This window comes from Phyllobates terribilis, unplaced genomic scaffold (genome assembly GCF_046119375.1).
Source record: "Phyllobates terribilis strain yellow unplaced genomic scaffold, ASM4611937v1 Scaffold_7__3_contigs__length_470593459, whole genome shotgun sequence".
NCBI lineage: Eukaryota > Metazoa > Chordata > Amphibia > Anura > Dendrobatidae > Phyllobates > Phyllobates terribilis.
In genome coordinates this window covers 241,313,533-241,340,470 of record NW_027362767.1, presented here as the reverse complement: position 1 = coordinate 241,340,470, position 26,938 = coordinate 241,313,533, and the positions used below count along the sequence as shown (strand labels likewise).

At 43.9% G+C, this 26,938-nt stretch overlaps 1 protein-coding gene across 8 annotated transcripts in view; it reads right to left on the bottom strand.

The window, feature by feature from the left end:
• The window catches only part of IQSEC2 (IQ motif and Sec7 domain ArfGEF 2), a 160,414-nt gene that overhangs the window by 15,428 nt on the left and 118,048 nt on the right, over positions 1–26,938 (bottom strand). For 7 of the 8 annotated variants that reach the window (XM_073639956.1, XM_073639957.1, XM_073639958.1 and 4 more), the window contains 6 exons: positions 20,989–21,259; positions 20,272–20,658; positions 9,825–10,702; positions 2,993–3,154; positions 866–988; positions 611–777 (listed from right to left, as the gene is read on the bottom strand). In XM_073639956.1, coding sequence (XP_073496057.1) covers positions 611–777; positions 866–988; positions 2,993–3,154; positions 9,825–10,702; positions 20,272–20,658; positions 20,989–21,259 — 1,988 coding nt within the window. Of the gene's footprint in view, positions 1–610; positions 778–865; positions 989–2,992; positions 3,155–9,824; positions 10,703–20,271; positions 20,659–20,988; positions 21,260–24,015; positions 24,269–26,938 lie in introns of those variants that run through there. The other variant, XM_073639961.1, reaches the window with a different exon arrangement.

Here is a 26,938-nt window from a genome sequence, read left to right as displayed (position 1 = left end):
ACTGTGGAGCTGGGCGGCAGACACAAGTGAGGGGATGGGATTGCAGCGGAGGACCACTGTGGAGTTGGGCGGCAGGCACAAGTGAGGGGCTAGGATTGGAGCGGAGGACCACTGTGGAGCTGGGTGGCAGACACGTGAGGGGCTAGGATTGCAGCGAAGGACCACTGCGGAGCTGTGGAGGCAGGCACAAGTGAGGGGCTAGGATTGCAGCGAAGGACCACTGCAGAGCTGTGGAGGCAGGCACAAGTGAGGGGCTAGGATTGCAGCAAAAGACCACTGTGGAGCTGGGCGGCAGGCACAAGTGAGGGGCTAGGATTGCAGTGGCGGATCACTATGGAGCTGTGGCGGCAGGCACAAGTGAGGGGTTAGGCAAGTATGATTTTTTTCCCCCCTTTGCAGGCCCAACTCTATTATTCTTTGGGGTCTAGAGACCTCAGAACATCATAAACTACTTATTTTGTAACAGTAATCGGGTTTGCTGAGCATCGCAACTCAACCGCAATGAAGTAGAACCTGGGGAACAAAAGGGGAGAAGCTCAGAAGGAGCGGTCGATCACCTGTGAGCGTACTTTATTGAGCGATACGACAGTGCCCATAGCTTATTTCTTACCACGTAGATTCTTAATGAAGTCGTCCAGTTTCATCTTGCGCTCTGCCTTGACGCTCGGACTGTACATGTCCGTGTTGAGGAGAATGATCGCAAAAGCCAGTATAAATATGGTGTCTGGGTTCCGGAACTGGCGAACCAGCGCGGGATTGCACACACAATAACGTTGGCTGGGAACCAATGAGAGGGGGAAACGTGTCAATTCTCAAGTGGCTTTTATAAGGTTTAATGTACAGAAAAAGGTGGTAAAGGAGTCACCTGAACGCTTCAATAAGCCTCTCCACCTTCTGAGCCTCCCCTTGAACACGTATGTGGGCCTGAAACTTCCTCAGCGCGTCATCCAGATCCATGTTGGAGAAATCCATTTCATCCACCACGCAGCTAGAAATACGACACATCCATCAGACATTGCTTATCAGTTACATGTATGTTTCTGTTGGCCAAATTAGCTACCAATGTAGCAGAGCCGAGCCTGTAATTTCAGTTTTTGTAATCCAGTGTGTTTTGCATAGGACTGCAAACAAACCCACTACATGATCACAATGCAGAAATGAAAGCGTTGTGTACGGTAAATAATTCAGCTCTGCTACGTCTGTAGTTGCCACCACTTAGTTATTGATTTCCGGTTGCTTACAGACCACCGCCATTTTCTGCTGCGCTGTGTACAGATTGCAATCACTGACGTCAGCTATTTGGGGTTATAAATAGGGAATGTGACACAGCCGCTGGCCCGAGCCTTGACTTACTGGCAGAGATAAATTACTAAGGTTAACAAGATGACGGTGACAGCATTTTAAAAAGCAGCTCTGCAGCGTGAGGGAGTCAGAAATACATTTTCATTCAACCCCAGCAGAGTCGCAATTATGTTAGTCAGGGAATGGAAATCACTTCCCGCCACCAATGTCACTCATGACCCTATACATACATGTATGATGGCCCCCTTAAATGGATTATTCTCATCTTCACAAATGGATATCATTGGATAGAGCTTGTAAATACAAGCAACTTTGCAATTTACTGCTTATTAAAATTCTCAGCCATTCTTGAGAAATAAACACTTTTCTTTTGATTACCGCTTGTTGCCTTGGAGACCGACCACCGCTGCTAGACAGCAGAACGTGCACAGTGCTTAACCAGCTGTTTTCTATTGAGTTTGTAAGCACTGTTTTGAAGCTGGAAAGTGCGGTTTCCTCTTTAGTCACGAAAGATCTTACAAATTAGACCGCAAAAGTGGTGGTCGGTCTCCTAGGTAACAAGCTGTAAAGAAAAGACAAGTGTTAATATCTCAAGAACGGCTGGAAAATTTTAGAAGCAGTAAATTGCAAAAGTGCTTATTTTCACAAGTTCTATCCAAATATATCCATCTATGAAGATGGGAAAAAAAAAAACACACACTTTAAGGCTATGTGCCCACGATGCAGAAATGCTCGGTATTTTTCCTGAGCGTTTCTTCATCTCCCTGGCAGTAAAAAAACGCATGCGGATTTTACATGCGTTTTTTCTGCCAGGTAGAAGCGTTTGTCTCATGTGATTTCGCATGTGGGTTGTCAAACGCTTTTCCAAGCGATTTTAGCATCACTTGGAAAAGTGCTTGACAACTTGACGTCATGGAAGGTCCTTTTACACCATCGCGAGCCACCGGGGAGCCTGGACGCACTGTACAGGAGACCGGGGCCATCAGAAGGTGAGTATAATTTTTTTTTTTTTACAGGTACTATGGTACCCGGGTCTGGATGAGAGTCTCCTCTTCTCCAGACCCAGGTACCATCCGAACAGTGAATCGCTTAATATCCGCATGTGCACATGTAGTCATGCGGATATTAAGCAATTACGCTGCGTGTAGCAAAATTAATGGACACGCTGCATATTTTTCCGCAATGATAATCCGCAGCGGAAACGTCCGCAGCATGTGCACAGCACATGCGGATTATCATTGGGGAACATGGCAGGCCTTCTACGGAATTGCCGCTGCAGAAACGCTTAAAAAATGCATAGTGGGCACACAGCCTACTTCATATTCTTCAAGGGGATTCTGACCCTATTACTTGATCAGTTTTGTACTGTAAAATCTTCTCCCTGTAAAACACGGCGCTCCTCCACAGAAAAGATGGCAATCCTCATTAGTAAGTCGCATACAGCTCTCTCACAAAATGGCAGCCCTCCAGCACATCCATATCCGCTCACACAAGATGTCAAGCGTTCTCATTCCAGGATACCCCTTCTGCTCGCAGCCAAGAAAGCTCAGCACATCCTGCTCTAGCAAACACAACATGGAAAGACCCCGGCAAACACCGTACCCACATGCACACAGTATAGCGGCACTTGGCCTCCTTTACAATAACCCCCCCCTCCCCCGTGGTAGTTCCGGGACCCATGGTGCCTTACTCTAAAACATCCCGGTTAAACTGCTTCTGACGATTTCCGAGGAACTCTCCGATCATCTGACGGCTCAGGCCTTTCCTCTCGAGGATGAAATGTGCGACCCCAACGGGGGTATCAGACAGGAAGCCCCTCTCGATCAAGTACTGGATCCCTTTTTCTGGTTTTCTATAGTAAAAAAAGAAAACAGAATTAGTATAATAAATCAAGTAAAAGTCTAATAAAATAACACATGAAACTAAGAAATACAAAACTTATCTAGGTGGCACTTCTGTCCAATCTGCATTGTCCCATAGCACTTGCTTTGTCATTTTTTGGGGTGGGTGCAAAGTTGCATTGAATCAAATAATTTGAGCATCTGAACTAAATGTATAACTTCGGCCTTAAAATAACTATTTACTTTTGGCAACTCCCCATAACAAGTGTGAAAAGTCACCCTTGACAATAAGTTTGTCAACTTATCACTTTCTTCCAGTGATGAGCTGTAATCTATGATTGAGCCTGGCAGCAAGTGTTCAATTCTGCTACAGCACTCCCATAGGATAAACTTAGTATTACACAATTTTAAATAAATCAGGGCTGTCCAAGTAGACCTAAGACGTACAAGGTCCTCTTGAGCGCAAGATTCTTTGTTAGCCTAAGTTCACATACAGATTTTTGAGGTGTTCAAAAACGTGAAATTTTTTAAGTGGAAACTGATTCGAGAAACATCTCTTATTCGGGAAGTTTTTGGAGGATTTTTTACTTTTCCAAAAGAGGTTTAGGAAGTGTTTTTGTTCCTGAAACCTCTTTTACAGTCTTTTGATTGGACAATTGCTAGTATGGAGCGGATTCCATCAAGATCCACTTCAAAGCAGGGGAAGATGAATAGGAAAAAGTATTAGAGCAAATTAATGGGGACCAGTTGCCGGGAAAGGAGTAGCCAGTTTTTGGTCTTATTCTATTCTGGCAGTTCCCCTGAGTAGAATTATTTTTTTCTTTTTTTGAAATCTGCTGTATGGTTCTTAAGATATGGGCCTTTTTATTTAGTGCAAATGGTCTTTCAAGAGGGGGCGGTGCTCAGATTAATTATGCAGATCAGCCTCAAGACCCGCCCCAGAGGATCCTGTGAGCCACGCCCCCTTATTAAAGACCAGGAAACATTTGCAATGAATAAAAAAGACCCATATCTCAGGGACTGTATGGCGGATTTTCAAAAAGAAAAAAGAAGGCCTCAGGGGAGCAAAAAAATGTTCTCTTTTGATCTGGTGACAGATCCTACCAAAGAATTCCTAAAAAAAACAAAAAAAACAAAACAGTGTCAGCATAGATACCCTAACCCCTCTTCAACTTAGAAATATCTATTTTTAAAGGGTCACCTAATATTATCAGCATACCATGAACTAATTTCCAAATATAAGAGTCACAGTTCATCATGTTGTGATCTCCGGTGACACAGGACAGCATGTATGTGGAGCTCTGTTTTTCAACTTCTTAATCTTTAAGGTGGAGAACTATTTACAATCCTGAGCAAATTAATCTACACGCAATATTACTAATAGTTATCACCATTTATATGACAGCTCCTTAATTTACGACCGGGGACATATCCGCTCCCTGTGAATCAGCATCGTACAATCTCATGGCCCATAACAATAATACAAAAGACATTTATATGGGCATTGTAGGATTACTATCCTAATAAAAGCTATCTTGTCAGTTTGGTGTGACCCCAAAACATCTGGGTTTATAGGCAAGTATCCTAAATTAAGAAAGGCAATTATTCTAATTAATAAATAACACATTCATTCTGTCTTTTTACTACGTCTGTAGACTGTATTTTACAATATAGCATCATCTCCCCCCTCCCACATCCACTACAATACACAACACATTTACTATCACATGTGGAATTGATCCTACGCACTGCAAAGAGTCAAAACCCATAATGAAAAATCATATCTGCCTATGCAGAATCAGCACCCCAGGTCAATTTCTGCTGTGGATTTGAATGCGGCCAATTTTCCACCTCGAAAGTCCATCAGGAAATCTGTAGCTTATCCGCTCTGTGTGAACATACCCTTAAAAGGTTTATCTAGTTTAATTAGTACATTTGCAAAATGCTTGTAAAAAAATGCAACTTTGAAATTTAATTCTTATTAAAAATCACAAGGTTTTAATTCTACACTTTACTGCTGGTTGCTAGCTACTGGTGGCCTCTGAAGTAACAGCAGTCACAAGTTTCCTAGGCAAGGAACGCAGCGCTTGCAAGCTCTTTGCTACATAGTTTGCAAGCGCAGCTCTGAAGCTGATTGGGCCATGAACCGGCCTCTGAGGCTCAATGCAGTCGCTAGCCCGAGCTGTCAATCAATTATATAACGTGCATTTTTCACCACATCCCCCTCTCTAAATTTCAGTTGTCTCTGAGGTAGTGGATAAAGACTAGCTGATATATTGTCTCCTATGCACAGTATAGGGATTCTTGCTTCTTTCTTGGTTTAGGACGTGTTCTGAAGTAGAAACAGCAGTATAGAGGACATTATACAGCAATACTAAGCAGAATGGCTGGATTCACAGCCACACTGCTCAGAAGTACTGAGCAGTCTGGCTGTGAATCCAGCTCTGGGATATACTAAATCACTCATTAACCTTAGCCCATCTTATTTGCCACCAGTTAGTGAGTTTTCTCACTCTGCTCCTCACTCATCCTCCACCCTCTCCATTTAGAAGGAGATGTAACCTGACACCTCAATGTGTTGGCGACAGTCCATCCTGCTTTAACCAAAATGGATTTCAGATGTTTCTTCCTCTTCTCTCCCAGAGTGGATATAAAAATGGCTCATAAGTGGTAAAAGAAACAGATTTCTGTGATGCGATATATTACGAAAGTTTCTTATATTCATTTGTACTATTGATTTATTAAAAGTTTGCTGAAATGAAAGCGACCCTTTAAGTGCTTCCTGGTAGAGCAACAAAAAGCTTAAAAAAAGTCCCCAAAAATACATACAGTAATAAAAGGGAACCTGTCACCACTCCAGACAGGTCGGTTTGAGAAAACACTTCCTATTCCCATAATATAACAATTCTAAGTCGTCTTTGTTAGATTTTTTTTATTGAGCCGTTCCTCTGTTGTTCCTCCTAGAAATAGATCAATAAATTGACAATTGGATGTTATTAGTGGGGTGTGTGTCCCTGCACAGCCTGACATTGTCCAACGCCCAGATGTCAATCTGTTCCTAAATTTCTAGGAGGAATAAAAGAGGAACGACATAATCCAATCTAATAAGAAAATGGCAATTGCAGCGATTTACTGAAACAGAAATGTCAGGGGAGAGGTAGGAGGTAGGTAAATGAGACGTGGGGCATTTTTTGCACAAGGATCAGATACGTTGAATGTCACGTCACGCTTCAGTTCCTTCAAGATATCATCAGTTTATTCATTTCCTTCTGCCAACACCTGGCTCCGGCATACACACCACAAAGCACCCGGGACTTGTGTTACAAGAGCAGAATAGATGCACATTAAAGTCCAAAATCTATAAGTCAACCTGCTGCTCGCCACAGAACTACAACTCCCAGCATGCCCTGCCAAATACAGAGTGTTAGGGCAAGAATGGAAATGTGGTTTTACAACTGCTGTAGAGACATCGGTTCTTAGAGGCGACAGGTGCAGGAAAGGATTCTTTCCAGTAAGAGTGATTAAAAGGGGTTTTCCCCACTAAAAGCACAATTTCCGGGTAATAATGCCAGAAGCCCTAGGACTTCTCATATGACTAATCTTATTCATAAAACAGATGTACGCAGGTTATTTGAGCAAGCAATCTTTCCCACCATGGGCCAAAGATAGCTACAATACAGATACCCTAATCTAAAGGCAGCGTGCCTCATCAGGTTCCCCAGTCTACCAAAATAACAGGAAAAATATGATCTCTGGAGTCAGGTTATAAGGTAACCAGACCCAAATCTTTCATCAATTAATGGCTCTACACAGAAAAGCACCAAATACTAAGGAAAGGACTCTTCTGAAATCCAAGAATCTCAACTTGTGACATCTCCCAGGAGATCGCCTTACATGTGACATAGGCTCCTAGCTTCACGGATGAGCAAGTTGTCAGGAGTCTACAAATCTCTTCTCAGTGAGTAAACTAGTAATCGAGCAAAAACATGAGTCCTATAAAAGAGGTAGATCCATGTGAGTCACAGGCCGCGCTGGGGATAGCGATGACATGAGCCAGATGCACAGACTGACACATGGCACACACACCCGACACTGCGCATCCGCCGATCCGACAACCCGACACTGCGCATCCGCCGATCCGACATCCCGACACTGCGCATCCGCCGATCCGACAACCCGACACTGCGCATCCGCCGAACCGACAACCCGACACTGCGCATCCGCCGATCCGACAACCCGACACTGCGCATCCGCCGATCCGACAACCCGACACTGCGCATCCGACAACCCGGCATTGCCGATCCGACAACCCGGCATTGCCGATCCGACAACCCGGCATTGCCGATCCGACAACCCGGCATTGCCGATCCGACAACCCGGCATTGCCGATCCGACAACCCGGCATTGCCGATCCGACAACCCGGCATTGCCGATCCGACAACCCGGCATTGCCGATCCGACAACCCGGCATTGCCGATCCGACAACCCGGCATTGCCGATCCGACAACCCGGCATTGCCGATCCGACAACCCGGCATTGCCGATCCGACAACCCGGCATTGCTCATCCACTGATCAGACAACCGAGCATTGCCATTCCACCGATCTGACAACCCCATTATACATACCACCCATTCTACATACCCCCGCTGTATAAATGTATTTACCACAGTCCCGCGCTGTATACACATTTGCTCCAAGTTTGTTTTTTATCCTTTTTTGCAACTTTTGAAAGCAAATAATCATATTGTCCGTTAAAAAGTCACAAAATTTGCGCAAAAGCTACAGATGTACATAAAATCACTCCGGGGAGGGGACTAGAGTACATTTGAGCAAAAAAAGTTGAAAATGATCAATCAGCCGAAGACATCTGGAAGCTTAAACCTTGCCCATAACAATACACCTCGCCCATAACAAATACAAGAAAACGCACGCGAACACTTAAAACAGACCTTAAAGAGGTGTAAATGAAAAGAAAAATAAGCCTCAAATGAAAAACAGGAAAAAAGAAAAATCAAACAGTAGAGAAAAGAGGCGAAATGCGACATTGAATTAGGGGAATTATGTCACCATGAGGCGAATCACGTGCCCCGTTACACACAGAATGCGTCAGTCTCCAGACATGCGGGGGTTAAATAATCACATGCTCACGAAATTCCTTAGCATTTTAACAGTCCAATAATCCTGATATTCTCCGACGTCGGGGGCGCTGCATGTGCTCAGTGAACCCGAAACGCGCTCTCCATGATCACAGATTGCTGCAGGCCTGTGGTGTAAACAAGCTGCCAAAGCAAGATTTAAAGGGAAACTCCACTTTTCTGGATCTTATATCACTGGCTGCAGTGTAGAATAACCAGGTGGCATGGCAGCTGCAGGACACAACCTGTACAGAGATCTGATATTAGTGGTCTATTATTGTATTCCCCCAAAAAAACCTTTTAATGGGAACATTTTAAGATTCAGAGTCCCCAATGCACAAGTCGTGCCCCCTTTGCAAGCAAGGTCTGATGTGTCGTAAGAGAAATTGCTCCATACAACCAGTAGGTGGCAGCACACAGCCGTTCTATGAGGAGCAGATGAGACGCATGGCACAGACAGGTAATATAATCCATCCCGCCACTTATATATTCACTATGGATGTAAAAACATGGCAGCTTTCATTCCCTATTGCTTTATTTATATCATGTTCAGCACATGTTGATGTAGCTATTCTCTCACTTTTGTCTAAAACCAGCCGCACAGGTCTCATCTCCACTGCTCTCCTCGCCCATCTCTGGAGGAATTGTGTTTCACATGCTGGGCAGCAAAAATGTGTAGTGTCCAGTAAGGGAGCAGTGGAGCAGAGATCTGTAAAAGAACATGCAGGCAGCTGTAAATAAAGGCCATGTGTGGGAATGTATCAGTCACACTGGTAATGTCACCCATGGAAACCCCACCCCCGGCAGCAGAAAAATGTGGCAGCGCAGAGCATCAGTAAGAAAATAAGCCCCTCTGAGCTATAGTGGTGTAATCTACAGTAGTCAGACACTTGCAGGCACTTTTCCTTACTTTTTAAAAGCTTTAAAAACCCTTGGACTCCTCCAAACCTTGACACCAATCAGTAAATATCTTAAAGGGATAGTCGGGTGACAATAAGTGATCACCTCTTCTTATTACTTATTGATCTGTGAAGTCTGACCTCTGGGACCTGCCCTTTCATCCCCATTAGGATGGAGAGTATGAACGCTCAGCCGTCACTTCACTCATTCCCTATAGGGCTGCAGCTTTTTCTGGCAGCCCCATAAAGAATGAACAAAGCGGTGGTCGGCATCCAATTTTGTAAGGGGGATAAAAATGTTGTCGTAGGTCCCATCAACCGGACCCCACTGATCAATAAGTAATAAGATGAGGCGATAAAGGGGTCATCCGGTAAGTTATTTACTGATTATTGTGGAGTCTTTAAAAAGACCCCAATTCCAAATCTGAAATTTTTAGATTTCTACTTAATTGCATTTACCTCCTGCAAATAAGCCATACTTTGCATGTTACAGAGGGCTCTGACACAAGGTCGGGCGAGTGGGGAACCTCCTGTCAGCAGGTTATAATGGGGGACAATGCAATTGAGTAATGACAGATTGGCAGTGAAGCATTTTCTGATGATTTCGGAGGTGACAGAGTCTCTGTACTTCCTTTCTAGCACCTACTTGTTGAAGAGGTTGAGGCCAATACGGTACTGTCTCCTCTGGACCACGTCATTGTTGAATGCGGGCGAGTCCCAGCTGTGCCTGGTTTCCCTCTGGTACGTCTGCTTACAGAGCGTGTTTGGAGGCTCCCGTAGACTATCCCGGGAAGAGGAGCCTGAGCTGCAGTTGATCGTTTCGTTGGAGTTGGTGGTACTGTTTAGACTTTCGTTATCCCCGTCGGAGTTCTCCCCAAGTTCCTGTTTACCGTGATGGAGGTGCCGGACCCCTGCCATGCTACCTCCAACTCCCACCTGTGTCCCATTATTTCCTCCTCCAGAGTCCGATGGGGTAGGTGGAGGATCGGGGTGGTAATGGCGATGCGGGTGAGGAGAGCGAGCGGGTCCTTTGTGAGGCGCTTGCTTAAGAGTCCCATGTGGGCTGCAGTTCTCTTGTTCATACACAACCTGCCTATTTAGGGACCCTCGATCTGACCTATCGCTCAGGTCCACGGAACTGTCACTAGGGGGCTCGATAGTGAGCAAAGGAAGGTGAGCCCCTCTCATGCGAAAGTCTCGGCACTCCATGCAGGGCGTGCTACGCCTGCTGCCATTCTCCCGACTGTCTTCCCGCGAGGAGGAAGTGGCCCAGTATTCCTGCCGGGAACTAGTTCCTTGTGGAGTGTCCTGATCGGAGCTTGGAGGTCTATCAAGGGAAAGGGGAGACACCGGCACTCCTTCATCCATGTAAAGTGTGACGTCACTGAAGGACGTGGCGGTGCTGTCTCCATGTTGCTCTTTGCTTTCACCTTTTTCTAAACTTCCCTTTTCATCTCGTGGATCGGTGCAGTGCATAGATCGGCAGCTTAGAGCGTCGTCTATTGACTCGGCCAAAGACTTTACCTGACGGAGAAGAAATGGAAAGTCACATCAAGCAGCTACTGGAGGACTGGATATATGTTCTACTGGTGCTTTCATATTTTATTTATTTTTTTTTTTACTAAAATACATGTATTTTGGACTAAAAATAATTTTTGCAATTTAGTTTCATGAAAAATTTTGCATCAGGCTGCAGAATGAGGAAACAGAATATCCATTGGTGAGCGCTTGTTCCGAGCACCTCTCTGATGATGATGGAATATATATATATATATATATATATATAAATATAAAAGAGCCTATTAAAAGCCAAAGCGTGCAAAATTTTTAATAAAACCAAATTGCAAAAATGATATACATGCACTTAAGTATAACAAAAAATAAAAGTACCAAAACCACTTTAAAAAAATTAAAAAAAAGATGGTTTAGAATAGATATTTCTTAGGGAACATGTATATTTACTGGAGGAAAGCCGGGCTTAAACTATCTGGCTTACAGTAAAGAAGCATAGACTAAAATTAACCGGTTCATCAATCTTGCTTCAAAGACCTAGAATTAGAAGTCTCGCCTTACACTTGCAGTTGTGTGACCTGCGCAGACTATTTCGGGAGGCTCTAAAGAAGACATAACTATGTGAGGTGTCGTCTGTAGGGTTATTTATATCCTGTTTGGCTTTTTGTTGGGGCTGTGGAATTTATAGTTAATCTCTTATTTTATGGGACACGTCTGCAGACTACTACATGTCGAGGCTTAATTACCATTTTCTTTTAGGGCTCAAAACGGTATCCTGGATACTTTCGTAATATATATTTATAAGGATTGGAGATCTGTATCCTGATACACAAGCTCCAAATCCAATGCAAAGACAGCGTTCTGGAGAACCCCATTAATCATCTTAATTCTGGGAATAACCCTTTAAGATGAGCGTTTTAGACATCCAGATGAAGAGAGATCTCATGAGTGTCTGCCCACACTGCCTGCCTGACAGCTGCAGCTTGTACTGAGCAGTGTGAGGAGATCTCACCAGTAGCAGGGAGGAGAGACCCTGAGGAGCCATCAGGCTAGGTGGGCAGAGACTCAGCAGCAGCACAGAGAAAAGGCACCGAGGAGCTGTCAATCAGATTAGGAAGGTGGAGATGGAGTTTAACGTTCCAAAACTAATTATACAAAAGAGAGAGGAAAGAGGCGCCTTATGTGTATTACCGTAATAACGAGTGAGAAGGCAACTGGAGAATATCGCTCACCTGGATGGCTCACGTTGAACGCGAGGATAGAACAATAGGGAGGCTGCTGCTCCGGCAGCTGACCCACAAGCAGGTGGGAGAGGAATTGGAAGAAATGGATAACGGAGCGGTTGATCTTGGACGTGCGTAAAATAAGAGTTTTTATTCATCTAACGCGTTTCGGAGCTGGTTCAACTCCTTCAAGCACAAAATTTGAACCAACTCCAAAATGCGTTGTATAAATAAACCTCCTATTTAACACACGTCCAATCGCTGACTTCTTGGCAGAGTCTGGATCCAACCCCTCTGTTCTCCACTTCTTCTAAAACTAATTATACATCTATTCTGATATGAATTTTCAGAATGAGTATACCAGCCTCAACAGGTCTAAGAGATCTAGCTTGACTAACCTAACCCCGCCTCCCCTTTTTTTAAAAGGATAAGGGTACTTTCAAAAACTTTTCAGAATAAGCAGTCTTTGGTGCAGATTCAAATCTATAGCACGTCAATTCTATCAGCATTTTTTCAACCATTGACTTCAATGAAGACAGTCAAAAAAGCTATAAAAATGCAGGTATAAAAAGGATTGTCGATTCACTGCGTTTTTATTCCATTCCAAAAAAATGGAGGGGTGGTAATAAAAGGATATATAGATAGATAGGTAGATCGATAGGTAGGTAGATCGATAGATACATTATCTACACACAGTACAGACCAAAAGTTTGGAAACACCTTCTCATTTAAAGAAATTTCTGTATTTTCATGACTATGAAAATTGTACATTCACACTGAAGGCATCAAAACTATGAATTAACACATGTGGAATTATATACTTAACAAAAAAGTGTGAAACAACTGAAAATATGTCTTATATTCTAGGTTCTTCAAAGTAGCCACCTTTTGCTTTGATGACTGCTTTGCACACTCTTGGCATTCTCTTGATGAGCTTCAAGAGGTAGTCACTGGAAATGGTTTTCACTTCACAGGTGTGCCCTGTCAGGTTTAATAAGTGGGATTTCTTGCCTTATAAATGGGGTTGGGACCATCAGTTGTGTTGTGCAGAAGTCAGGTGGATACACAGCTGATCGTCCTACTAAATAGACTGTTAGAATTTGTATTATGGCAAGAAAAAAGCAGCCAAGTAAAGAAAAACGAGTGGCCATCATTAGTTTAAGAAATGAAGGTCAGTCAGTCTGAAAAATTGGGCAAACTTTGAATGTGTCCCCAAGTGCAGTTGCAAAAACCATCAAGCGCTACAAAGAAACTGGCTCACATGAGGACCGCCCCAGGAAAGGAAGACCAAGAGTCACCTCTGCTTCTGAGGATAAGTTTATCCGAGTCACCAGCCTCAGAAATCGCAGGTTAACAGCAGCTCAGATTAGAGACCAGGTCAATGCCACACAGAGTTCTAGCAGCAGACACATCTCTTCAACAACTGTTAAGAGGAGACTTTGTGCAGCAGGCCTTCATGGTAAAATAGCTGCTAGGAAACCACTACTAAGGACAGGCAACAAGCAGAAGAGACTTGTTTGGGCTAAAGAACACAAGGAATGGACATTAGACCAGTGGAAATCTGTGCTTTGGTCTGATGAGTCCAAATTTGAGATCTTTGGTTCCAACCACCGTGTCTTTGTGTGATGCAGAAAAGGTGAACGGATGGACTCTACATGCCTGGTTCCCACCGTGATGCATGGAGGAGGAGGTGTGATGGTGTGGGGGTGCTTTGCTGGTGACACTGTTGGGGATTTATTCAAAATTGAAGGCATGCTGAACCAGCATGGCTACCACAGCATCTTGCAGCGGCATGCTATTCCATCCGGTTTGCGTTTAGTTGGATCATCATTTATTTTTCAACAGGACAATGACCCCAAACACACCTCCAGGCTGTGTAAGGGCTATTTGACCAAGAAGGAGAGTGATGGGGTGATAAACCAGATGACCTGGCCTCCACAGTCACCAGACCTGAACCCAATCGAGATGGTTTGGGGTGAGCTGGACCGCAGAGTGAAGGCAAAAGGGCCAACAAGTGCTAAGCATCTCTGAGAACTCCTTCAAGATTGTTGGAAGACCATTTCCGATGACTACCTCTTGAAGCTCTTCAAGAGAATGCCAAGAGTGTGCAAAGCAGTCATCAAAGCAAAAGATGGCTACTTTGAAGAACCTAGAATAGAAGACATATTTCCAGTTGTTTCACACTTTTTTGTTAAGTATATAATTCCACATGTGTTAATTCATAGTTTTGATGCCTTCAGTGTGAATGTACAATTTTCATAGTCATGAAAATACAGAAAAATCTTTAAATGAGAAGGTGTGTCCAAACTTTTGGTCTGTACTGTATGTATGTACATTTATATACACGGGAGGGTTATTGGGCCCTTCCCAACCTAACAATATCAGCTCGCAGCCATTCCAGAAGTGGGGCATCACATGAGACGCTCCAATTCGGGCGCTTCCCTCTTCCTGATTGCCGCGGTGCGTCAGGTAATGATGCTTGGGGTTGATGTTAGCTATGAATTATCCAATAACAGCTAAAACATCAAGCCCATGGGGTTATATCAGATACTCCCATTACTAACCCAGTAATAATAAAAAAAAATACTTTAATGAAATAAACACTCCCAGACACTTTCCCTGGTTCTCCATTTTATTAAAAAAAAATCCCACACAGGTCCGACATAGTAGCAAATGGAAACCTGAAAAGACCCGGTGACTCTGAAGAGAGGTGACGTCACTGAGTTACTGACATCACCGCTCTTCACAGTCGCCGGGTCCCGCAAGTGGCTGTTTGTAAAGTCTATGGAGTGTCAGAACGAGGCTCCATAGGCTTTGTACGTCAGATTTAGTGGACTATGTCGGACCGGAGTGGAAACTTTTTTTTTTTTTTTTTAACAAAGTGGTGAACAAGGGAAAGTGTCAGGAGGGTGTATTGCAATAAAGTAATTTTGTGTATTTTCTTTTTATTTTTTGATTACTGGGTTAGTAATGGGGCTGTCTAATAATAGACACCTCTTCATTACTAGCACTAGGGATTGATGCGAGCTGTGTTTTTTGGACAATTCACAGCTGACAACAACCCCAAGCTCCATTACTCTGATTGCTCTTACTGTTTGCTTTGGTGTATTGGCAAAGGCAAAGAGCCAGAATTGGAGCATCTCATGTGATGCAACAGCTCTGGGGCGGCTGAGGGCTGGTATTTTTAGACAGGGAAGAGCCCAATACCCATGGACCTTCCCAGCCTGATAATATCAGCTCTCACCTGTCTGCTTTACCTTCGCTGGTTATAAAAAATGGGAGGGGGGGGGGGACCCACATTGTTTTTTTCTTTTATTTATTTGTTTGAGTTGATTTGGCTTGAGAAAGGTTCTGTGGTAGGACCAAAATGTTGCCACATGGGCTAATAAAGTCACACTTTTTGCTCATTAATGGAGTGCTGCCTCTTATCCTTATCTAGCTTTTTTTTTTTCCAACGAGCTTTATAAGCTACAAATTGCTCCCATTGCTTAACAAAAACACAGGTGAAAAACGCATAAAAAAATGCACATATTGTTAACTATGTTTTTCCTGCCAAGAAATGCAGAAATTGTGCAAAAATTTCTGCATCCAAATACTCAACGTGTGCACATACCCTAAATTTTTTTGAATTGATTTCAGCACCCGGATTGCCACCAAAGTCTTCAGTATTTTAGGAGAGCAGTGCTAGTATCAGCACTTCTAACCCTTGGCTTTAATGTCTCGACTCCCAAACACTTACTGATCAAATCTTATAGAGTGTCAAAATTTTTGTATTAGTAGAATTGGATTAAACATGTTTTCTGCATAATAGGTAGTTGGGCTAGTAAAGTGACTTGTTGGAAGCTACCTGGTCAGGTGATAAAGGTGTAATAGTGTAAGGTAGGACATACATTATTGTATAAATTGGTTTGAGGACACAGAATTTTGGGACACCATGGTGTAAAAGACTATAAAACCCAATGACGTCCTCCACTTTATAACAATAATATGTATATACACACACACACACTTGGTCAAAATTGTTGTTACCCCTCGGCCCTCGTTTAATGAAAGAAAACCCCACAATGGTCACAGAAATAACTTGAATCTGACAAAAGTAATTAATTAAAAATCTTTGAAAATGAACAAATGAAAGTCAGACATTACTTTTCTGCGTCCACAGAATTTAAAAAAAAATTAACCTCATGAAATCGGCCTGGACAGAAATGATTGTTTTTATTTACTTAATATTTTGTTGAACAACCTTTTGAGGCAATCACTGCAATCAAACGATTCCTGTAACTGTCAATGAGACTTCTGCACCTCTCGACAGGTATTTTGGCCACTCCTCATGAGCAAACTGCTCCAGTTGTCTCGTGTGTGAAGGTTGTCTTTTCCAGGCGGCAGGTTTCAGCTCTTTCCTGAGATGCTCAATAGGATTTAGGTCAGGGCTCATAGAAGCCACTTCAGAATAGTCCAATGTTTTCCTCTTAGTCATTCTTGGGTGTTTTTAGCTGTGAGTTTTGGGTCATTATCCTGTTGCAAGTCCCATGACCTGCGACTGAGACCAAGCTTTCTGACACTGGGCAGCACATTTCTCTCTAGAATCCCTTGATAATCTTGAGATTTCATTGTACCCTGCACAGATTCAAGACACCCTGTGCCAGATGCAGCCAAGCAGCCCCAGAACATAACAGAGCCTCCTCCATGTTTCACAGTAGGGACAGTCTTCTTTTCTTGATATGCTTCATTTTTCCATCTGTGAACATAGAGCTGATGAGCCTTGCCAAAAACTTCCATTTTTGTCTCATTTGTCCATCCGACATTCTCCCAGAAGCTTTGTGGCTTGTCAACATGTAGTTTGGCAAATTCCAGTCTGGCTTTTTTATGATTTGTTTTCAACAATGGTGTTCTCCTTGGTCGTCTCCCATGAAGTCCACTTTGGATCAAACAACGACGGATGGTGCGATCTGACACCGATGTTCCTTGAGCTTGAAGTTCACCTTTAATGTCTTTAGAAGTTTTCCTGGGCTCTTTTGTTGCCATTCGTATTATCCGTCTCTTTGATTTGTCATCAATTTTCCTCCTGCGGCCACGTCCAAGGAGGTTGGCCACAGTCCCAAGGATCTTACATTTCTGAATAATATGTGCAACTGTAGTCACTGGAACATCAAGCTGCTTGGAGATGGTCTTATGACCTTTACCTCTAACATGCTTGTCTATAATTTTCTTTCTAATCTCCTGAGACAACTCTTTCCTTTGCTTCCTTTGGTCCATGTTGAGTGTGGTACACACCATGTCACCAAACAGCACAGTGAGTATCTGTAGCCCTATATACAGGCCCACTGACTGATTACAAGATTGTAGACACAAGATTGGGGACCCAAAAAAAAAAATGACGTGGGGTCCCCCTATTTTAATAGCTAGCAAAGGCTAGGCAGACAGCTGGGGGCTGATATTAATAGCCCAGGAAGGGTGCCATGAATATTGGCCCCCTCCCTGGCTAGAAACACCAGCCGTCAGCCGCCCCAGAAATGGCGCATCCATAGGATGCGCCAATTCTGGCACTTAGCCTCGCTCTTCCCACTGCCCTGTAGAGGTGGCAGTGGGGTAATAGGGCTGGGGTTGATGTCAGCTGGCATTATAAGCTGACATCAAGCCCAGGTTAGTAATGGGGAGGAGTCTATAAGACGCCCCCATTACTAACCCCATAGTGAAAGTGAAAAAAAACACCAACACCCAGAATAAAATATTTTAATTGAAATAAACAGACAATACTTTAATATTCTAAATTAAACTCTACTTACCATTACGCCCATTTCAGCTGAAGCCAACGATCTCATGCAATAAAAGTAAAATAATAAACCAACCTCATCCTTACCTTTCCATGGTTCTGACGACAGCTCCAGCTCTGCTACATCGAGATGGCAGGCTGGATCGCAGCAGAACGCGCTGCGCTCCTCAGTGTCTGGCTGTGACGGCATCCAGATGAACTTGGCTCACCTCATGCATGTCACTGACAGCGTGGGAGAATTCTCCTGCGCATGCGTGCCGGCAAATGACGTCACCGCTTGAGCAGAAGAATTCTCCCACGCTGTCAGTGACGTGCATGAGGTGAGCCGAGTTCATCTGGATGCCGTCACAGCGAGACACCGAGGAGAGCAAGCACGCTTGCGCTCCTCAGTGTCTCTGCGGCATGGCAAGCTGGATGGCAGCGTTCTGCTGCGGTCCAGCCTGTCATGTGAATGTAGCAAAGCTGGAGCCGTCGTTGGAACCATGGAAAGGTAAGGATGATGTTGGTTTATTATTTTACTTTCATTGCAGGAGATCGTTGGCTTCAGCTGGAATGGGCGTGATGGTAATTAGGTTTAATTTAGAGTATTAAAGTATTGTCTGTTTATTTCAATTAAAAGATTTTATTCTGGGTGTTGGTGTTTTTTTCACTTTGACTATGGGGTTAGTAATGGGGGCGTCTTATAGACGCCTCTCCATTACTAACCTGGGCTTGATGTCAGCTGGCATTATAAGCGGACATCAACCCCAGCCCTATTACTCCACTGCCACCGCTACAGGGCAGTGGGAAGAGCGAGGCTAAGTGCCAGAATTGGCACATCCTATGGATGCGCCATTTCTGGGGTGGCTGACGGCTGGTGTTTCTAGCCTGGGAGGGGGCCAGTATTCATGGCACCCTTCCTGGGCTATTAATATCAGCCCGCAGCTGTCTGCCTAGCCTTTGCTAGCTATTAAAATAGGGGGACCCCACGTCATTTTTTTGGGGTCCCCCATTTTAAAAGACAAAAAAGGCTAGGTATTCAGCTGGGGGTTGATATTAGTAGCCTGGGAAGCTCCGTGGGTATTACCCCCTTCCCAGGCTTCAAACATCTGCCCCAGCCGTCGGCTTAACCTCCGCTAGAGACTAAAATTACGGGGGACCGCACGCCATTTTTTTTTTTTTTAATAAATCCTTTATTTTAACACTAAATGACAAGTACAGTAACCAACACTATCACTGTACTTATTATATATATGACTGACATGTTTCTATCTATCTTATCTATGTGTGATGCTCTATTCTTTCTGTTCTAAATTGTCGGGTATCGATGTTATAACTGTGTGCGGCTGATGAATTGCCATCTTTTCATGTTTCACTGTGAGCACTGTTCCCATCGATTTGGGCAATCACTGTAATGCCACAACCACCATGGCTGTGGCATTACAGTGAGTGGCAGGCAATCCCTCCATGATTGGTGCTCTAAATAGCGCCAAACATGCAGGGAGGAGACCAGAGTATCCGCCCGAGCATCGCGCAAGTACTCGGCGAGCTCCGAGCATCTCGAGTACGGAGATGCTCGCTCATCACTACTAATTAGTGGACACAACTTGATTAAACATACCCCTGAAAATAATGTGACAAAAGGGACACCATCATTTCTGTCCAGGCCTATTTCATTGGTTTACTTTTTTTTAATTTCTGTGGAAGCAGGGTTGAAAAGCAATGTGTGACTTTCATTTGTTCATTTTCATAGATTTTTAATTCATTATTACTTTTGTCAGATTCAAGTTATTTCTGTGACCATTGTGGGTTTTTCTGCCATTAAACGAGGGGTACCAACAATTTTGACCATGTGTGTATAAAAGAATATTGTATACTGGCCAGGAAGAGACTCGGACTATACAGAGGTAACAATAAATAGATTTATATATCTGCAAGTGCAATAACACATAAAGGGGAGCTGGGTAATGGGGGGTGGAGGGGAACTCACAGAGATAGCAGGAGGAAGACAAATGTAGCTATAAATATAGTGCACTGTGACACAGCTAGGAGAGAGAACACAATAGGAATATATATACTGACGTGGATCCATCACTTATACATACGAGAGGCAGTCATTCAAGTGGATGCACCATTACACCCAACTGATCTGGTAATATTAGGGTCCCTGTCTGCCATATGCACTATGGAAGCCCCCAGTAAGTAACAAAATAGTGTCCTTTGCCCTCCATCGAGGTCGCTCCTATTCTTCTATGTATGGACTAGCATGGTCTGCTGCATTATGGCATGCAGAGGCATCTAATAAAAAAAAAAGTATTCCATAGGGTGGGAGATATATGAGGTTCTATGCAGATACACTAGTGTCTGTCACAGGTATACGTTGGGGAATCTTCCCTTCGCATACCAGAGGGACATAATGAGGGTCCAGGCAAATTAACCCTCTATAGTGTCACCAATTACTCCTTATCATTACTGGGGTGTGCAACATGGCTGCCTCTGTATGTGCCGATGGTGGGTCCACTTTAACAAGGCTCCATAATAGCACATTACAAAAAGATACAAGACTAGGACGTCCTCTTTATTCTCGTCTCCTTATAGCGCCTCACCTGTTTGGAGAAGGAATCCTCCAGTTCTGTGATTTCATTGGAAAACTCCCCCGAGGTGTTGATAGAATCGCCGTCAATCCCGCTGCAGGAACCCCCATACTGAAGACCTCGCTCCCCCTGCCCACGACATGCAGCTACCCCTTCGTCCAATGACACGGGTTTGCCCTGGAAGTATGGGGTGTTGTGGGTCTTGTCGTACTCCTCAAAGGAGTACTGCATGCGCATGTTGGATAGGATGATCCGACGGGACATGCGGCTCTCAGAAGCAGAGCTGCGGAGACGTTCAAAGTTCTTATTCATGCGATATTGTCTGAATGCGGTCTGGATGGTGCGAGCCGCTCGCCGGCTGAGGAAATAGCCCCCATACTTCCTCTCCAGCATTTCCACCTACATCAGGAGACAGGTAGAGTTGTGTGTGTAAGAGAGGGCCCCGAGGACACAACACAGAGGGGTAAGAGACAGGAGGTGAGAAAAGAAACATATGGGACAGGAAAGAAGCAGAAACTTTAGTCATGAGAGAAGTTTTCAAACTCGTCCTTGAGATTTGCCAATAGTCCGGCTACAGGGCTATGAAAATAAGGCCGCTTAGTACCTAGGACATGTTTGAAAACCACCGCTCAGAAGGACAGGGGAGGGGGAAAAAAGGACCGAAATCACAGACCAAGCCTTGATGTCAGACAGGAGGGAAGTTGGTATGGGTGTCAACAGAGCAGATACCTTCTTGTCCTGGAGGTCAGTAGACAATTCATAGCTGTCAGACAAGGCTTTGGATCTTTTATTCTCTTCTTCCTCCTGTTTGCGCAAGGCAACGCTGGCTGGCTGTAGTCTGGCCCTTTGACTCCACTGGAGCCCTGGGTGAGACGGGTGACGGGTGGGTGATGGCAAGTCGTAGTGATCGCTTTTCACCTCTCCACGGTACGGTGGCTGCTGGCCTGGACTGTCAACAATTGTTCCAGATTCGCTGCCAAGAGAGTCGCCACCTTCAACGCTGAAGAGATAGACAATGGTAATAACAAAAAGGGCAAAGAAAGTGACCACCATTAAAAAAAAAAAAAAAGTTACGGGTAAAATAAAAGAGGCAATCGCAATGTGCAAACAGTCGGAGCGAAAGTTACACATTGGAATATTAGGTTGGTTGCATACTGTTCAAGACAGTCCACAAAAAGCACATACGTGTCAATGACATGCCGGCTGTAACATCAGATATAAAGACCTGGAAGGGGAACATACTGGCAGAGGTGACGAAACATACAGGCGGCCAGAAAGCGTACAGACAAAAGAGAACAACATGCTGCAAAAATGCAGTCAGCCAGGATGAGTGTGCATCTGAAGTGTACACTGACAGCCATAAGCAGGGGAACAACAGTCTGCCAGGAAAAGGGATACAGTAATGGAGGCATAACACTATACAGTCAGCCAAGGGGGTACATCACAGCAGAAGTACAGCCATGCAGAGGGGCACATAAAAATATGCAGGAAGAGAACAGTCTGCTAGGGAGAGGTATGTACTAAAGGAGGCTAGCAATGGTACATTGTAGCAAAAGTACAGTCACAGAAGTCACAAAGTGTCAGAGGGTACAGGTCGACATGGGAAGGGAGCATATATACAGTCAGAGGGCACAAGCAGTCAGTCAGAAGGTACAACCTGACAGGGGCAGCACATATACAGCCCAAAAGAGTACAAGCTGTCAGTCAGAAGGTACAGGCTGACAAAGGGAGCACAGATACAGAAAGAGCCAGAAAGGGTACAAGATGTCAATCAGAAGGTACAGGCTGACAAAGGGAGCACAGATACAGAAAGAGCCAGAGAGGGCACAAGATGTCAGTCAGAAGGTACAGGCTGACAAGGGCAGCCAATATACAGCCCAAGAGAGTACAAGCTGTCAGTCAGAAGGTACAGGCTTACAAAGGGAGCACAGATACAGAAAGAGCCAGAGAGGGCACAAGATGTCAGTCAGAAGGTACAGGCTGACAAGGGCAGCCCATATACAGCCAGAGAGAGTACAAGCTGTCAGAGGGTACAGGCTGACAAGGGCAGCACATATACAGCCAGAGAGAGTACAAGCTGTCAGTCAGAAGGTACAGGCTGACAAGGGCAGCCCATATACAGCCAGAGAGAGTACAAGCTGTCAGAGGGTACAGGCTGACAAGGGCAGCCCATATACAGCCAGAGAGAGTACAAGCTGTCAGTCAGAAGGTACAGGCTGACAAGGGCAGCCCATATACAGCCAGAGAGAGTACAAGCTGTCAGTCAGAAGGTACAGGCTGACAAGGGCAGCCAATATACAGCCCAAGAGAGTACAAGCTGTCAGTCAGAAGGTACAGGCTGACAAGGGCAGCCCATATACAGCCAGAGAGAGTACAAGCTGTCAGTCAGAAGGTACAGGCTGACAAGGGCAGCCAATATACAGCCCAAGAGAGCACAAGCTGTCAGTCAGAAGGTACAGGCTGACAAGGGCAGCCCATATACAGCCAGAGAGAGTACAAGCTGTCAGTCAGAAGGTACAGGTAGACAAGGGCAGCCAATATACTGCCCGAAAGAGTACAAGGTGTCAGTCAGAAGATACAAGCTGACAAGGGCAGCACAGATACAGCCAGAGAAAGTACAAGCTGTCAGTCAGAGGGTACAGGCTGACAAACAGCCAATATACAGCCAGAGAGAGTACAAGCTGTCAGTCAGAGGGTACCGGCTGACAAGGGCAGCACAAATACAGATAGTCAAGCACACAAGAAGCTTAAACAGCCAGAGAGGGAAAATATTTTTGATTAGCGACACCACCATTGACATCAGTTTTCACCTACAGTCGGCCAGTAATGATAGTGCAACATACAGTCAAAGGGGGCAACAACAGAAAATAGGCAGCAAAATATAGGAGCAAGACTGAGCATATAAATCTGCCATGTGGCAAGCAGGCTGTGCGCAATATATATATATATATATATATATATATATATATATATATATATATATATATATATATATATATATATATATATATATATATATATATATATATATATATATATATAAAGAATATTGAACATGCAAGTATATAGTTACCCATAAGAACATACAAATTTCAAGGAGGTTGAACAAGGTGCATGACCATAAAATCCGCTTATTTCACACACACTAGCACTTTCTGATTATCAGATGAACTTTGCCTCTCTATCGGCAGACTCCTCCCTGGCCTTGTAATCACGTTTATATACCCATAAACATATCGTACATAGATTGTGGCGATCACAGAGGATCACTACAAATCCCAATCTTGTGTGCCCCAAATAACCACCAATGCCCAAAGCACCACCCAAAAAAAAGGATCAAGAGGCAATCCCCCATTGGGGGGTCATATAACTAGAAATCACCACGATTGGCATTGTCAGACATGACGATCACTGTCCTCTGATTTTCCCATAAATATAACATCACAAACACTACCGAAAATCCGAAACAAGATGGGATGACCACCGATGGCCCAGGTATTGGCTGCACAGTTGCCCCTAAAAAAAACCCCAAAGTCAGCTGCACAACTGCTCCGTATATCAGACGCCGGCATAGATAATTACGCAGGAGATTAAATGCTCAGTTTACTGTGAAAACAAGAAGATCGCAGGTGTTCACCTTACAAGACAAAGGTGTAGCTGCGAAGAATCTGACCTTCACATGCTGTAAACAGGCCGGGAATGCACATGACAAGGGTTGTCATCATCCGGCTGATAACTATCATGTTCTGCACTCACATGTAAAGTGCAGCTCGTGCGGGGAGACGAAGCGGCTTTCCTCCTCTTTTCTTCCTCATCTTCTTGCAAAGTGCAGAGAGGATGTCAGGCTGCATCCATCAACTTTCCCGTGATCACGTTCCGGAGAGGAGGGGGGTACAGGGAGTAACGTCAGAAATGCTCTGCAGGGGATTAATCTGCGGGCTGTTTGTGACGGAAATCCAAAAACCCATCACTATGGAGCTGCAGGCAACACCTAGCTCTGCTCCTCCTACCTCCAACCCTGGCACAACCCTTTACCCTTCCCAGCTCCTATAATTAAGCTGTATCGTTCACAATCATTGACAATAGGTACACATCACAAATCCCACAGGTCACTTCCAGGTAACGCAGCGTGATCATCGCTGCAAGAGAGTCAATTACTTAACCAGATCTTATGGCCATAAACCAAACAATAAAAGATGCCAGAAATACTTAATAGATGAGATAATGCGTAAATAATGATTACGGCAATCTGAAACGTAAAAAAAATAGATGCAGCAGAGCTCAGATTGTAGATCCTGTTTACACAGAGCGGAAATGCAGCAGTTTTTCTGAGCGGATCTGAGGGTGGATAAGCTGCAGTGGATCAGAGTATCAGTAAAGTGCATGGGAATTTCCGTTTTTTTTTTTTTTTTTTTTTACTCCCCTTCTTCCAAGAGTCAGAACTATTTTATTTTTGAGGATTATTATTTTTACTTTTTTTTTTGCAAGTTGTAGTTTGTTTCTTTTATTACACCATTCATTTTACCAGACTGGAAAGAGGGACAAAAAAAAATTCCAAGTGTGATGAAATGGGAAAAAAAGAAAAAACAAAGTTTTTGGGTTTTGTTTCACCAGCATTTATTCAGTGTGTGGTAAAAGTGACTGGCAATATGACTCTTCAGGTCAGTATGATCACAGCGATATTAAACTTTTATTTAAGTGGTTGGAAGAAAAAAAAAAACAAAGCAGAAATTTGTGTAAGAAAAATCCAGAACATTTGAGACCCATTAATTTATATTTTTCGATTTGACGCTTGCAAGGTTTTTTTTTTTTGCATGGCAAGCAGCCGTTTTTATTCAGAAACATTTGGGGCACATTTTGATTGCTTTTAATTGCATTTTTGGGGGAGGTGCATAGAGTAAAAAAAAAGGCAATTTTGATACGTTTTTTCATTCACTTTTTTATATTTTGATAACATTTTCAGACATCTATGGACGCAGCAATTCAAATTTTTAGATATATTTTTTAGAAACCTTTATTTTATCCCTATTTATTTTAGTCTTAGGCTCGTTCTATATATTGCAATTAGTGATGAGCGAGCGTGCTCGTTTAATCCTTTAAAAAAAACACACTGGGGTACTTGCCGAGTAGTTTAAGCGTGCTCCGCATTTCCATTTCAGCCGCATGTGTCGCGGCTGTTACACAGCTGTGATGCATGCAGCCGCGGCAGCTGAAACTGAAATGCCGAGCAAGTCGAAACTACTCGGCTAGTACCTGAGCTTGCTCGTTTAAAGGGTTAAACGAGCACGCTCGATCACTAATTGCAATACCACAGGTTTCACAGGAGTCCTAAGATGGTAATTATGGAGGAGCCTTTATTACACCTCGGCTGCCATGGCAACCCACTCAGATATTGTGTGGAAGGGGAGCCTACAGGTGCAATGCACCCCTGACCATGCACCTTAAATCCTGCTGCTGTTAAAGGAGGATGCCGGCTGTAAAATACGGCCATGTGTGGTTGGGCTTAGCTTCCGAGCCCACTACAAACATTGGCACCCAACATAGTCCTATGTCAGGAAAGGTGTAATAAATCTTATCCACGTGTAGTGGGAAAAAGTCCAAGTGCCAATTGGCCTGCGGTGTGAATTATGTTGCAGATTTTCATTACAGATTTTGCTGCAGATTTTCATTACAGATGTTATCCTTTCCAATGCATAAGTCATATCTGCAGGAAAATCCAGCGAATTGGCAGTAGAACGGAAAAATCCTGTTATATGTGAACATACCCTTAAAAAGGTTGCATCAGTAAATTTGGAAATCTTAACTATAAGCCAAAAGGGACACAGCAATTTTTGTTAGCTTTATTACTCAGTTTAGTGTTTTGGCTCATAGACCAACCCCCCCTTTGCAATGCAGGAAGGGTCACTTTAATTGGGTTCTTTGGTTTGGAAACTATTTTCAATAGAGAAGTCCTTATTGATAAACCAACCATAGGGCACCAGCATAGCAGGACAAAGACCAAAGGGCTCAGACATAGGGGTCTACCATCTAATGTATGGATGTGACGAGTTCTTAAAAGTAAGGGCAGCTCTTTGTCTTGGGTCCAGAATGGAGAAGTTTTCCATGTGGGTTAATGGAGCATTGGCTTCGCTTGCTATGTGGGAGATCAGATGCTATCAGTACAAGAAGTGTAGGAGCAGGTAATACCGCCATAGCCAGGCTGGGTGGATCTGATCTCTTGGATATTACAGCTCAGTGACATTCCTGGCTAATCTTCCTGAAAACAGCACAAACCTGTTCCTTTACTGAACGACTTGTAAAACACAAACAGAAAGGACAGGTATTGATAGAGGTAACCTGGACGCACTACACGTACAATGTGTGTCACCGCTGACACCAACATATGAATACCAGGCATAGCTAACAATCTTCGCAATCCGCACTCCTATAATACAGGGAGAACAGGTGCCATAATAATCAGCAGGTGTCCTGCATACAACTACGGAGTCTTATTAAACACTGTGCCCCCATGATAGTACCCCTGACCACCTCTACAAATATTTGCCAAGATCAATCCATCTGGCATCACCCAGATTTATCATATTTTCTCACTTATATAAATGGCGCCCTAGAGCACAAAAAGGGTCCTATGAATGGTCAGGCCTCTGCTCATAGCAGAGCTAAAATGCTCTGCACTGCT